The following is a 13,158-nucleotide window of genomic DNA, read 5'->3' as shown; positions in this document are numbered from 1 at the left end:
ACCATTTTGGGGTACATAAGAATTTTGATCACTTTTTATTCAAATTTTTTTTTTGGGGGCGTGAAGTCATGAAAAAAACTGCGATTCGGGAAAAAAAAATCTTTACTTTGGGAAAAAATTAGAAAAGGTGTTTATTTTAATCTTTTAATATTTTTTTTATGTACAAATTTTTTTTTAGGTAAGGTAGGCCCCCAGGCTGCCAAGACAACCATTGATACCCCACGATCGCATCGAGGGGGGTCCGATAGGTTGTCAGAGGGGGCCGTCCCTCTCTTTCTAACAGCTTGTGGTTAAACACCCAGGATCGGAGTTATCTCGCTCCGTACTTCCCTTCCCTGGCTATGACGTAACTATACGTCAAATGTCGGGAAGTGGTTAAATGAGGTTGAAAGAATGTTTTCAATTTTTTTTTTGTAGGTTGTGTACAGGGTTTTGTTTATTACTAGGGTAGAGAAAAGTACTCACCAGGAGTTGGCTGGATGCTTATCTCTTCTGCTGTAAGCTTCACTCTTACTTGTCCTTCACCTGCAACTGGAACAGGAAATAGAATAATAAATAAAACACAAAGAGACAGGTGAGTCATGAACGTCCACATATGACCCATCTATAGCTCTCATCTATACTATGCTCTCATACATGTTAGGATCATTTTTTGTTGTTAGGTGGGGGAGGTGCACAATTTGACTCTTTGTTCTCGTTAAGTCGGGTCCTTAGGGCCGTCAGAGTAAATGATTTTGAGGGTCCACCCTTCATCTCTACAGAACACGTACATGTCCACTATTTATTGCATTATAATCTTTGTTGTTATCAGTGAACGCACATGACATATAATCAATTAGATCTACTAGGTTTTTTGTTATCATCCAATAAGGAGAAGATCCTAGTGTCAAGTGATTAGCTGCAAAGTCATAAGGGGTTGTCTTCTGCTGGACCTTTAAAGAGGACCTGTCACTGGGTCATATAAGTTGAACTGGTTATCTGACCTGAATAGCGCTGTTACCCTGATTCCAGCTGGGTTTTTTTTTACCCCCACCACCCCCACCCTGGAGACATGGCCCACTGTTTAGTTGGCTCCCTATCTAAAAAAAATTCAGCTAGCAAACAGTGTGTGAACTACCCTCAAGCTGCCTTGTGTTGATTGGTCAACATAAGAGGTAGGTAAGCTAGCTCCGCCCCATTGCCTAACTACAACAATAATAGCATACAGGGAGCCAACAAAACAGTGGACCATATCTTTAGAATGGGGGGGGAGGAGTTAGGAAAATAAGACAAACAGCGCTGGAATCAAGGAGACCGTGCTATTCAGGTCACTTAATCAGTAAAACTTATATGACAGTGACAGGTCCTCTTTAAGGCCCATTATTGTGTCAGCGCCTTGGCTCATTGGACGATCCCATGGTACTCTGGTAGTCCTTGGAGCCTCTCATTATATGACGAGCCTTCCTATAGACAGCCCTATCTTCACTAACAGCATTTCCATAACTTTTAGATTTTTTTCTTGCATCTTTCATTATGTTTTTTAATTCTATTTCCATCCAATCCCTATTCCATTTCTATTTTCCATTTAATTCCTTCCTTCCTAATAACATTTCCTTGCCCTTTCTAATCCTCTTCCCTTTCCTGTACTTATCTCCCGTAATGTCTCATTTTTCCTTCACCTTTTTTTCCTTCCATTTCCATTCTATTATTTACATCATTTTCTTTTCTTTTGCTATTCATTCCTTTCATTTATTTCTTCCATCTCCCTTCCCCTAAATTATTTTTCCATTCAATTTCCTTTTATATTTTGTATTCCATTTCCTTTCCCCTTTAATATTCCATTATTTATTCCTTTATATTCCTTCTCCTTCCTTTTTCTCTCATCCCATTATGTTTTTATTCCATTTCCATCTTTTTTCCTTCCTATTCCCCCCTTTATATCAATCTACAGAATGCTTATAGGAATTGAAAAATAAAAAGTAACACAACTATGAAATCCCCATAATACAAACAAAAAAAACCCTTATGACCTTATCAACATCGCATTCCAAGGGTCTTAAATGTAAACATTTTTTGGTGACATAGCCGTATGGGGACTTGTTTTTTTGCAGAACGAGTTGTATTTTTCAATGGCACCATTTTGCGTACATATGATATATTTACTACCTTTTATTAAAAAAAAATTTTGGGGGGATTGAGAAAAAAACTCAGATATTTACGGATTGTTTTAAATTGATGCTGTTCACCATGAGGCATAAATAACGTTACCTTTCTTCTATGGGTCGGTACGATTACGGCGATACCAAATACGTATAGGTTTTTATGTTTTACTACTTTTGCACAGCAAAAACACAAAAATAATTCGTTTTTATGTTGCTGCATTTCAAGAGCCAAAACTTTTTTATTTTTCAGGTGATGTCGCCATATGAAGTCTTGTTTATTACGGGACGAGATGTCGTTTTCATTGGTAAAATTTTGGGTAAAATGCAACCTATTGATTAACCTTTATGACTTTTTTGGGGGACATGAAAAAAAAAAGCAATTCCGTCATTGTTTTTTTTTGTAGGCTTATTTTTTACGGTGATAACAATGTGGTTCAAATAATGTGTTAACCTTATTATTCGGCCTGTTTCAATCACGGCAATACCATGTATGTGTATTGTTTATTTTATTTTATTTTATATTATTATATTGTTACAAAATAAAACCATGTATTATCGAAAAAAATGGTTTAAATTTTTTTACTGTGCACTTTAACAAATTTTCCCACTAGGGGACTTTACAATGTGATCTTCTGCTATAACGCTTTTATATTCCCAGCATTATCAGTGAAGAACCAACAGGCAGTCTGTTAGTCATGACTCGCCTGGGGACCTTTGCCTTGGCAATCCATCAACGATCACGTTTGCGGGCCGCCGTTGGGTGACTGAAGGAGCCCCCTCCCTCTGTCAAACCACTTAAATGACGCAGTTTCTATTGATAGCTACATTAAAGAGGTTAAGCGGACATGATCGGAGGTTTCTCCAATCCAGACCGTTGCAACGGGAACCCGGCTACCCGCACTATCAACGTCAAATACATGAACATCAGGATGCATAAAAGGGACTCTTCCCGTGTCATACATGTACGTGTAAATGTGGGAAGGGGTTAAATGTGTTTTCCAATATCAGAAATGTATGGCGTATGCACAGGATAAGTGGGTACCCACCACTGGGACTGCAGAAATGGGGATCCCCCTTACCCCCATACTGCCAGACGAGGCAGCCGGCATACAACTTAGACTCAATAGAGAGGTAGTCTATGAGAACTACGGAAAGAACATGCTCGACGTGGTCACCTCTCTATTAATCCTGCACCTGGATCTGGTTGCTACACCTGATGAAGTGAGGGTCTGGGGACCTCCGTTCTTCTGGTAAGTGGTAATACCAAAAGGGGGACCCCACTTTATGCCCCTTTAAACATGTACATTTTATTGAGATTAATTGAATTGGTCTAAATGCAAATGCCAATGAAAGTACCGGGATGCCTATAAAAATCAACCCATCATGTTTCAACACTAGCCATTATGGGTGCCATGCAGTCACATGACCTCTGCGGCAGGCACAACGCTGCCAACTTCAGCTTTAATATTCTTCGGCACTCCTGTTCTAGCTGTCATCTTTGGAGGCCACCGCCTGTGTGCTTTCCACAGCAAAAGTCCAAAAATCCCTTGTAGGGTTCCCTGATAAATACTAGAGAGCTTGTTATGTTCTCCAACTTACTATGGCCAATCTTAAGTGGCACCGCGGACTACATTACTACTCCGATACTCATGATTAATGGGAAAGTGTTCTGATACTGATTTCCAGAATGAAAGGGCTTTACATATCTCAAACTCCATTGGGATTGCTCAGGGATTCCTGATACAGGGGTTGTATGACATCAGAAAAAGGATCTGCTTCTTCTTTCAGAAACAGCGCCACTTTTCTCCATGGGCATGTGTGGTATTGCAGGTCAACCTAACTGAAGTGAATGAGACGGCTGCAATACCAGGCACTCTACCTTGGACAAATATTCAGATTTTTCTAATCTTATAAAATCCCATGAATGATAAGGGCTCTGTGCTATGAATGTTGTGTTACATTTCTATTAACAGAAAACTCAGAGCAGTCCAAAAGGGCTTTTATAAGTCCTACAGAACCGGTTCTCACTTGTGGTGGTCCGCCATCACCAACTGTAATAATAGGATCTTCTTACATATATCTATGACATATCAAAATATTATTTTTTCCTGGACTTCCCCTTTAAAAAGGACCTGTTAGCTCTCCAAAGCATCTTTTCGTAGACCCTTGTGTTCTACTGTTCCTCTGGTATTCCTCCTAGAAATGTATGTATAAATTGACAACTGGGTGTTACTAGTTGGGGGTGTGTCCCTACACAGACTGACACTGTCCAATCAGTGCTGACAGAGTGAGACTGTGCAGGGAAACACCCCTTTGACAAGGAGAATGGTAAAACCCAGTTATCAATGCATTCATACATTCCTAGGAGGAATAACAGAGGAACGGTAAACAGAGTTCAAAGTTCCAGAATTGTTATTTTATGGGGAATCTAAGTATTTACTAAAACGGACATCTCAGGAGAGGTGTAAGGTTCTATTTAAATTAAATGTATAACAGTATGCAGTAAGCTATTATGCTCCCTCTAGTGGTGACCACAGGCAGCCATAATTTGTGGAAATTCACTTTAAAAATTGCTATGACCTAGTCCAATGGACTGTAAAATAATTATCAGACTATCTCTAGCCCTTTAGTAAGTCTGCACTTGAAATCATTTTACCAAACGTCCCGGCCATCTGCAAATGATTTGTGCCGTCTGTTCTCCCTGTCCTTTTCTTTAATAGATTTTGAAACTCTTATGTCTCCAGAAATAGTGATCAGCATCAAAGACATGACTCCATATAATAATCTCCAGATCTTAGAACACTTTGACTGTCAAATAAGATTATTCTAAGAGTTTCTGAAATCATAAATGATTCGCTGTAGAGGCCGGGCCCAAGATTACATAATGATCATTGTGTAATGGTGCGGAGGATTTGTCATAATATACTCGGAGAATTGATTAATTAAAGAGGTTCTCCGGTATAGACAATCTCTACTTGTTAGAAGGGTCCATTGATAGTAAGCTGATCGCAGTGTCCCCCTGCTGCGACCCCCAGCGATCAGCTGTAATCTATGAAGAAACCTGGCAGTAAGTGTTCAGTTTCCCAGCAGCGCCACCACAGGCGAAATTAAGCATTTCACAGTGTCTAATCATATCAATGTGTTGTTTGCATAATACAGGACAGGACAGGTCCTCCAGAGAGGAAGACACTCTTTATAACCGCTCTCCAATCTGATAAAGAGATAAGGATACTGAATCCGAGGACCCCCCTCTATTAACTCAGAATTTACTAATAGGGTGTATGAAAATGTGTTTTCTAGATTGGAGAACCCCTTTAAAAAACAATTATTCCTCAAATTATAAAATAAAATAAAAAATCTCTTTTGTCAGCTGGGTGACAAGTAATGCAGCCCCATTACGGTCATAGGGGCCAACAACCCCTGGGAACTTTAATGGTGGCCATATTGGTTGCCACCTAGATACGAATGGAGTACTAAAAAACTTAATAGAGGACAATTCATTGGTTCAAATTTGCTAATTATTTATTTTGTATAAATTTGATATGTTCTTTAGCTGGGGATACTCTGTTGTGACTTACTATACAAATCATGAAATCCTATTAATCTAAATAGGTCCAAAATTCTGGACTGATCCCCTGCATAACCATAAAACGACGTAAATAATACAATTCTGGCTGTCCGCAGTCACCACTACTGTTCAGACATTGCGGACCAATTTATTTCTATGGGCCCATGGCCGGAAATCCGGACAGCAGAAATATAGGACAAGTCATTATACGGTCCGGGTTTGCTGTCCAGGTACACGGAAGCCACCCGTGTGCTGTCCAAATTTTGCAAATGTATTGCTTGGAAACGCCTGGTAAATCAGGACCGCAAAATATGGATGACACATGTAGTATACGAATATGCAGAACGCTTGCGAATGCAACTCGGAGGCATTTTTTGCAGGTAGCACAATAACCCCTTCATTTCTAGGCAGACATCAAGTGTTTTTTGCGGATCTGTTGTTACGTTCCACAAATTATAGAACATGTCTTATTCCTGTCCGTTTTTAAAGACCAGTGCCGCCATTTGTTTACGGGTCCACAAAAATAACAGGCTTGGAACCGCCTGGGAAATCTGATCACGTGACAATCTTATAGGTGCAGACCGTGAAATATGGATGACACACGGAAAGAACTCGGCCGTAATACATGGACATACGGAACGATTGCGAAAGCAACTCGGAGGCATTATTGACCCATGTACGGACACTAGGATCCTTAACGGTGCAACGGTCATGTACATGAGGGCTAAGAAATGGGTAAAAAATAATTTTTAACAATTTGTCAGAAGAGGACAACACAAGGATTTAGATTTACTGGGGATTTTTATTTTCTTAAAGGGGACATAACTGTTTAAAAACACCAAAAATAAAAAGGGTTGTCTGGTTTGGATAACTCATTAAAAATATATGTTATTTTTTTTTTAGAGAGTTACATGTTAGGGAGTTTCCTATTCAGGTCTTCCTTTTATTAGCCATAGTGGAAACCAGCTACAAAGAATAGCTCTTCCTCTGGAGGACCCGACACATCTGTCCATTACACAGACAGCCTATTGATTTCAAAGGAAACTGTGTAATGCTTCTTTTCCCCTGTGGTGGCGCTGCAGGGAAACTGAACATTTATGATCCCAGATTACAGCTGATTGCTATGGGTTTCAGCAGCAGGATACCCTGTGATCTTCTTATCATCGAGGAGGGACAAAAAACAATTGTCCAAACTGAACATCCCCTTTAAGATAATACAGTTCATGCATTTTTTAATTCCTCCTTTAAATTCCTTAAAATCAGTCGAATAATAAATTCCTCTCTGACAATAAATGACTGACGTCTTCACCGCCGGATGTCAAACTTTGGTATCCATCACCTTCTTCACGGCTCAGCAGTCCCGGGACAATATTTTGCATAATTTAAGACCCATTTATTCCTCATCAATCTTTTTGGTAAGATCTGTATTTTTTTCCCAGGTTCCCATGGTACTCAAACACATTTAAAAAGACTAAAGATTCATTAATTCTAAGAGTTCAATAAATTAGTGGAAATAATGAAGACTTCAATCTTTCGGATAATTACATTTTGCTCGGAGAGCAGCATATGATGATATGCCCGGTGAGAATGTCATTATTAAATAATCAGTGCCGGATAACCTTCCACCTAATTAATAAGGAATCCAGGGGAGCGGTGACACCTTTCAGGATGGACCGACCTTCCACACTAGATCTAGAGATTCCCTATCGGGACACCTTCACAGTAGAGGAGTGTTTCAACTAGTAAATCTGGATCCATGTCTCAGACGAAACATATGATTATAAGTCGTTTTGGTGACAACTCATATGATGACGATTTTATCCCCCACAGGGCTGTCACTCAACTTTCCTAGAGTCCTAAAAGGCAAATCCGCTTAGTTTAAGGGATTTTTCCAGGATTTTGGTAACTCAAAGCAAGTATATGTCACTAATCTCCAATTAGTTGGGGTCTGTGACCCCTGACAATTGCTAGAATGAAGCGGCAGAAGGTGTATCCAAGCGTCTTCAGTGGCTTTTCTGGGTGGCTGTATGGTCAGCCATTGACTATAATGGGACAACCTTGCAGCCTCTATAGTAAGCTGAGTGGATCTGTGTCATGTCCATGGTCGCGGGCCGTCAGGCTCACTCCCCTCCTGACGGCCGCAGCCATGGGTCTGCGTGCACTGGCCCCAGTCTCCTCCTCAGGAGACGCCAGCGCTCACTTCCGCTTACCTCGGCCGGTACCTGAGTTACTGTCAAAATTAGCCCATGAGCACCCTGGACTATAAGAAGGGCTCAGCCCCTTCCTCCCATGCCTGAGCGTTGTTGTCGTACCCAAATTTTGTCTAAGCAAATGGTCTCCTAGTGTTTTCCAGTTCCCAGTGTTCCCCGTTCCTGTACCTGTATCCCGTGCTATCCTGGTCAAGTGCCGTGCTGAGCTGTAGTCGTGCTGTGCTGTATACCACACCTGTCCTGCTACACCACGCCTGACGTCTGCCTGCTGCCTAGTCCCAGCTGAGCCGGTCTAGCTACTGTCCGAGCTGCCACAGGTACACTATATGAACTATAGACTGTGACCTGCGTCCTGTTGGCCAGCTGCCTTACCGTCAAGGTGGTACGGCCCAGTGGGTCCACGCACCCAACGTGACAGTACGCTCAGGCCATGGACCCCGCTGGTCAATCAAAGACCAAGATGACGTCGCAAGAATATGCTAGACCTCCGTCGCGGACGGATATGCTAGAACTCCGATCTCGACAGGACGGATATGCTAGACCTCCGATCTCGACAGGACCAACTCCTCCAGGCCTTGAACATTATCGCACGTCGGCAGGAGGTGCAAGCTGACGTTCCTTCTACTACACCTCCTGGCAGTGTTGATCCTCTGACTACACCTCCCGGCAGTGTTGATCCCCGATTTTTTTTTTGCCACTTCCTGACCGCTATGATGGAGATGCAGGGTCTTGTCGTGGATTTTTGAACCATTGCCAGATCCACTTCAGCCTGTATGCAAGGGCATTTTCGTCTGATGGCGCAAGGGTCGCTTTCATCAACTCTCTCCTTACTGGCAGGGCCCTTGCATGGGCGAATTCTATCTGGGAGAGACAAGGACCAGAGACCTGTGACTTCCAGGGGTTCCTCCAGACATTTTGCACGGTGTTTGAGGAGCCTGGACGAGTCTCGTCTGCAGCCGCCTCCTACACCAAAGAGACACCTCCGTGGGCGAGGACGCCATCCACTTCCGCACCCTGGCGGGAGAACTGATGTGGAGCAATGAGGCACTGGTGGCTACATTCTGGCAAGGACTGTCTCCTAAGATTAAGGACGAGCTTGCCGCTCGAGATCTACCATCTACCCGGGATGACCTCATCCTTCTGGCCGCCCAGATTGATATAAGGATCCAAGAACGGCTCCAAGAAGCTCGTTGGAAGGGAGGTCTCATTAGTCCGGTCCCTACTTTGCAGTGACCCCTGCTGTCCTCAGATGCCGACCCTCCTAAGTACTCTGTGAGGATGGACCAGTTTAAGCTATCTAACCAGGAGAGACAACGCAGACGCACCTCGGGACTCTGTCTATATTGCGGCCTCGGAGGCTATCTTGTGCCTATGTGTCCCCAAAAGCCCCAAAGCCTAGGGTTGGTAGGAGAGACAACCTTGGATAAAGTAGGACCTTCATCTAAATTGTCCATTTCCGTGACCATAATGTCCGGCGGAAAAACTCATCAGGGCTCTGCGTATCTGGACTCTGGCTCTGCGACTAATTTCATTCATAGACACCTGGTGGATCTCCAATTACCCACTACCCCTCTGGAGAGGCCGTTGATGGTTGCATCTGTAAATGGTCTACCTCTGCCAGACCCAGTTGTAGCTGTAACCAAGCCGCTGAGGCTCCGAGTAGGAGCTCTCCACTCCGAGCTTCTCTCGTTCTTTGTCTTGTCCAAGGCCGTTAACCCCGAGCTGCTGGGCCTGCCTTGGCTCCGACTATATGCCCCAGTCCTGCACTGGAACTCTGGAGAGGTTCTTTAGTGTGGTCCTGAATGTTTCAACTGTTGCCTGGCACGGATTCATTCGGCTCAGCCTCCTCTGCCTTGGTCATTGGCAAGATTGCCTGGTCATTATACTGCATTTTTGGACGTCTTCAGCCATAGACTCTGTCTATGTCCGCCTATGTTAAAGAGAACTTGGAGAGGGGCTTCATACGGGTTCTTCTTCATCCAGAAAAAGGATGGTTCCCTCCATCCTTGTATCGACTACCGGAGTCTCAACCAGATCACGGTGAAAAGAAGTACCCATTGCCATTGATCTCTGAACTGTGTGATCGTATACGTGGTGCCAAGATTTTTTCCAAACTAGACCTGCGTGGGGCTTACAACCTAATCCGGATTCGCCGGGGTGACGAATGGAAGACTAAATTTAACACTGCATGACAGACACTATGGAAACCTAGTAATGCCCTTCGGCCTGTGTAATGCTCCTGCGGTCTTCCAGGAGTTTGTTAATCACATCTTCCGTGACCTCCCCTATGTTTGTGTTGTGGACTATCTTGATGACATCTTGATTTTTTTCTCCGGATCCTATGACTCATCAAAGACATGTCTGCCAAGTTTTGATGCGGTTAAGGGAGAATCGCCTGTATGCCAAGTTGGAGAAGTGCGTGTTTGAGAGAGATGCACTACCAGGCTGTAATCCAAGTTGGAGAAGTGCGTGTTTGAGAGAGTTGCACTACCCTTCCTGGGCTACATTGTCTCGAATTGAGGTCTCAAGATGGATCCTGAAAAGGTAAAAGTCCGTCCTGGAATGGCCACGCCCTCAAGGGCCATACAGCGCTTTCTGGGATTCAACCAATTTTAACAGACAGTTCATTCCAAACTTCTCCTCACTGACATTTCCTATCTCTAACCTCACAAAGAAGGGCATGAACGCCAAGGTGTGGAATCCTGATGCAGAGTCGACATTTAATAGCCTGAAGAGAGCCTTCATGTCAGCCTCTATCCTCCATCATCCAGATGTTTCTCGACAGTTCTCCTTGGAGGTGGACACCTCCTCTGTCGGTGCTGGTGCACTCCTGTTCCAGAGAGGTTCCAAGGGCAAGTCAATGGTATGTGGATATTTCTCTAAGCTCTTCTACTACTCGATTGGGGATCGGGAGTTATTGGCCATCAAATTGGCCCTGGAGGAGTGGAGACATTTACTAGAGGGCGCAGCTCATCCCATCCTGATTTTTACGGACCACAAGAATCTCACCTCGTCAGGCCAGGTGGTCGCTGTTCTTTACCAGGTTCCAGTTTGAGCTCCCCGGTGCCCGTTATGTCCGAGGTACCAGCAGCTGATTCCGCTTTAAGAGACTTCCTGCAGATCTGGCAGCAGACTCGATCCTCAATCCTGCTGGCGGTCGACGGCATGAAGCGGAAGGCGGACACGAGGAGAAGAGAACCTCCTCAGTTGCTCCCTGGCACGAGGGTCTGGCTGTCCTTCAGGAATATAAGACTGAGGGTGCCATCATACAAATTTGCTCCCAGGTTCCTCGGACCCTTCGAGATCCTACAGCAGGTCAACCCTGTTGCCTACAAGCTTCGGCTGCCTCTTACCCTCAAGATCCCCAACTCCTTCAATGTCTCCCTCCTGAAGCCGGTAGTCCTGAACTGCTATACCAAGACTCCTAGCCCTGCAGTTACCTCCAGCGGTCCTTCAGACACCTTTGAGTTTAAGGAGATCTTGGATAACAAGAGACTAAGAGGAAGAACCTTTTATTTGGTGGATTGGAGGGTGTTTGGTCCTGAAGAGAGGTCCTGAGAGCCAGAGGAGAACCTCAATGCTCCTACCCTTCTGAAGAATTTTCTCTCTCGCTCTGGTCCCAAGAGGAGGGGGCATAAGAGGGGGGATACTGTCATGTCCATGGACGCGGGCCGTCAGCCTCACTCAGCTCTTGACGGCCGTAGCAATGGGTCTGCGAGCGCTGGCCCCAGTCTACTCAGGAGACACCAGCACTCACTTCCGCTTACCTCGGCCGGGTCCCATAGGGTTACATAGTTACATAGTTAGTACGACTGAAAAAAGACACATGTCCATCAAGTTCAACCAAGGGACGGGAAAACGGAAGGTAAAAATTTCTACACATAGGAGCTAATATTTTTTTTTTCTAGGAAATTATCTAAACCTTTTTTAACTGGTTCCCGACAGCTGGCTGTGTTTTTACAGCCAGCGGTCAGGGTCCTTAAAACCCGAGCCATAGACTTTTCACGGCTCGGGTTTTAACTTGCTGCTCGTGCGATCGGGCAGCTGAATGTCGGGTCTCCGGCTGTCAGTGACTGCCTGGGACCCTGAGGAGAGGATAGAAGCAGCTTTCGCTGCTTCTGTCTTCTCTGATCACTTGTACACAGCGCTCAATGAACGCTGTGTATAGGAATAGAGGCAGTTGCCGCGCTGCTGTCTCTATTGCTCCCAGTAATCATGTGACTGGTCACATGATCGCCGGGTGCCGTTACTGACAGACTGCTGCTGGGTCTTACTAGACCCAGCACAGCACTATTAGTGACAATCGTCACTATGAGAGGGCTTATTTCCCCTGTAACTGGGGCTGCTGTGCAGCTCCAGTTACAGTGGAAAAGCATGGTGTAAAAGAAAGAAAAAAATATATATAAAGTTCCTCAAAGGAGTGTTTTTTACCTTTGAGGGACAGACCAAAGTAATAAAAAAATAAAAGTAAAGTAAAGTGCAAAACATATTAATAATAAATACACATAAAATACCCACCCCCAAAAAAATGTTCCCCCCTGCCAATCATTGTCGTAACGCTAGCACGGACCCACTTACCCTAATATAGACATGTAATATAGTAAAATTTACGATAGACAATGACGATTACAAATAAAAAGGTCTATTTTAGGGTAAAACTATGTTATTACCCAAAAAAAAAATAGCTGAAATGTAAAAAAGCTTATTTTTTTACTATTATTTTTAAACTTTAAGAATAAAAATTCTAAAATAGCAAAAAGGATGTGTATAAAAACGATAAAAAAAGAAACCTGCATTGTCTACAGAAAAAAACATTGCAAAAATCACGTCTTTAGCACAAAAAATTAAAAAATTATAGCCATTTAACTAACACGTGCTAAAAAGGGCTAAACGGTGTCTGGTCCTGAAGGCTCAAAATAGCCCGGTCCTGAACTGGTTAAAGCAATCTACTGTTCCTGCTGTGACGGCTCCTGCGGTGACGATTCCATAGATTCACAGTTCTCACAGTAAAGAAGGCTTGTCTCCTCTGCAGGTTGAACCTTTCTTTCTCCAGACGGAGGGAGTGCCCCCTTCTTTTTTGAGGGGGTTTTACATGGAACAGGATTTCCCCATATTTTTTGTATGTGCCATTAATATATTTATATAAGTTAATCATGTCCCCCCTTAGTCGTCTTTTCTCAAGGCTAAATAGGTTTAATTCTTTTAATCTTTCCTCATAACTTAGATTCTCCATGCCTCT

At 43.6% G+C, this 13,158-nt stretch overlaps 1 protein-coding gene across 1 annotated transcript in view; it reads right to left on the bottom strand.

Moving 5' to 3' along the window:
• PKHD1 (PKHD1 ciliary IPT domain containing fibrocystin/polyductin) overlaps positions 1–13,158 on the bottom strand; it is a 515,144-nt gene that overhangs the window by 177,497 nt on the left and 324,489 nt on the right. The window contains exon 49 of the mRNA XM_075860893.1: positions 466–531. Coding sequence (XP_075717008.1) covers positions 466–531 — 66 coding nt within the window. The remainder of the gene's footprint in view (positions 1–465; positions 532–13,158) is intronic.

The sequence above is a fragment of the Rhinoderma darwinii genome, chromosome 4 (assembly GCF_050947455.1).
Source record: "Rhinoderma darwinii isolate aRhiDar2 chromosome 4, aRhiDar2.hap1, whole genome shotgun sequence".
Lineage (NCBI taxonomy): Eukaryota > Metazoa > Chordata > Amphibia > Anura > Rhinodermatidae > Rhinoderma > Rhinoderma darwinii.
Note: the sequence above shows the minus strand (reverse complement) of the source record. Positions and strands in the feature narration are given on the sequence as shown.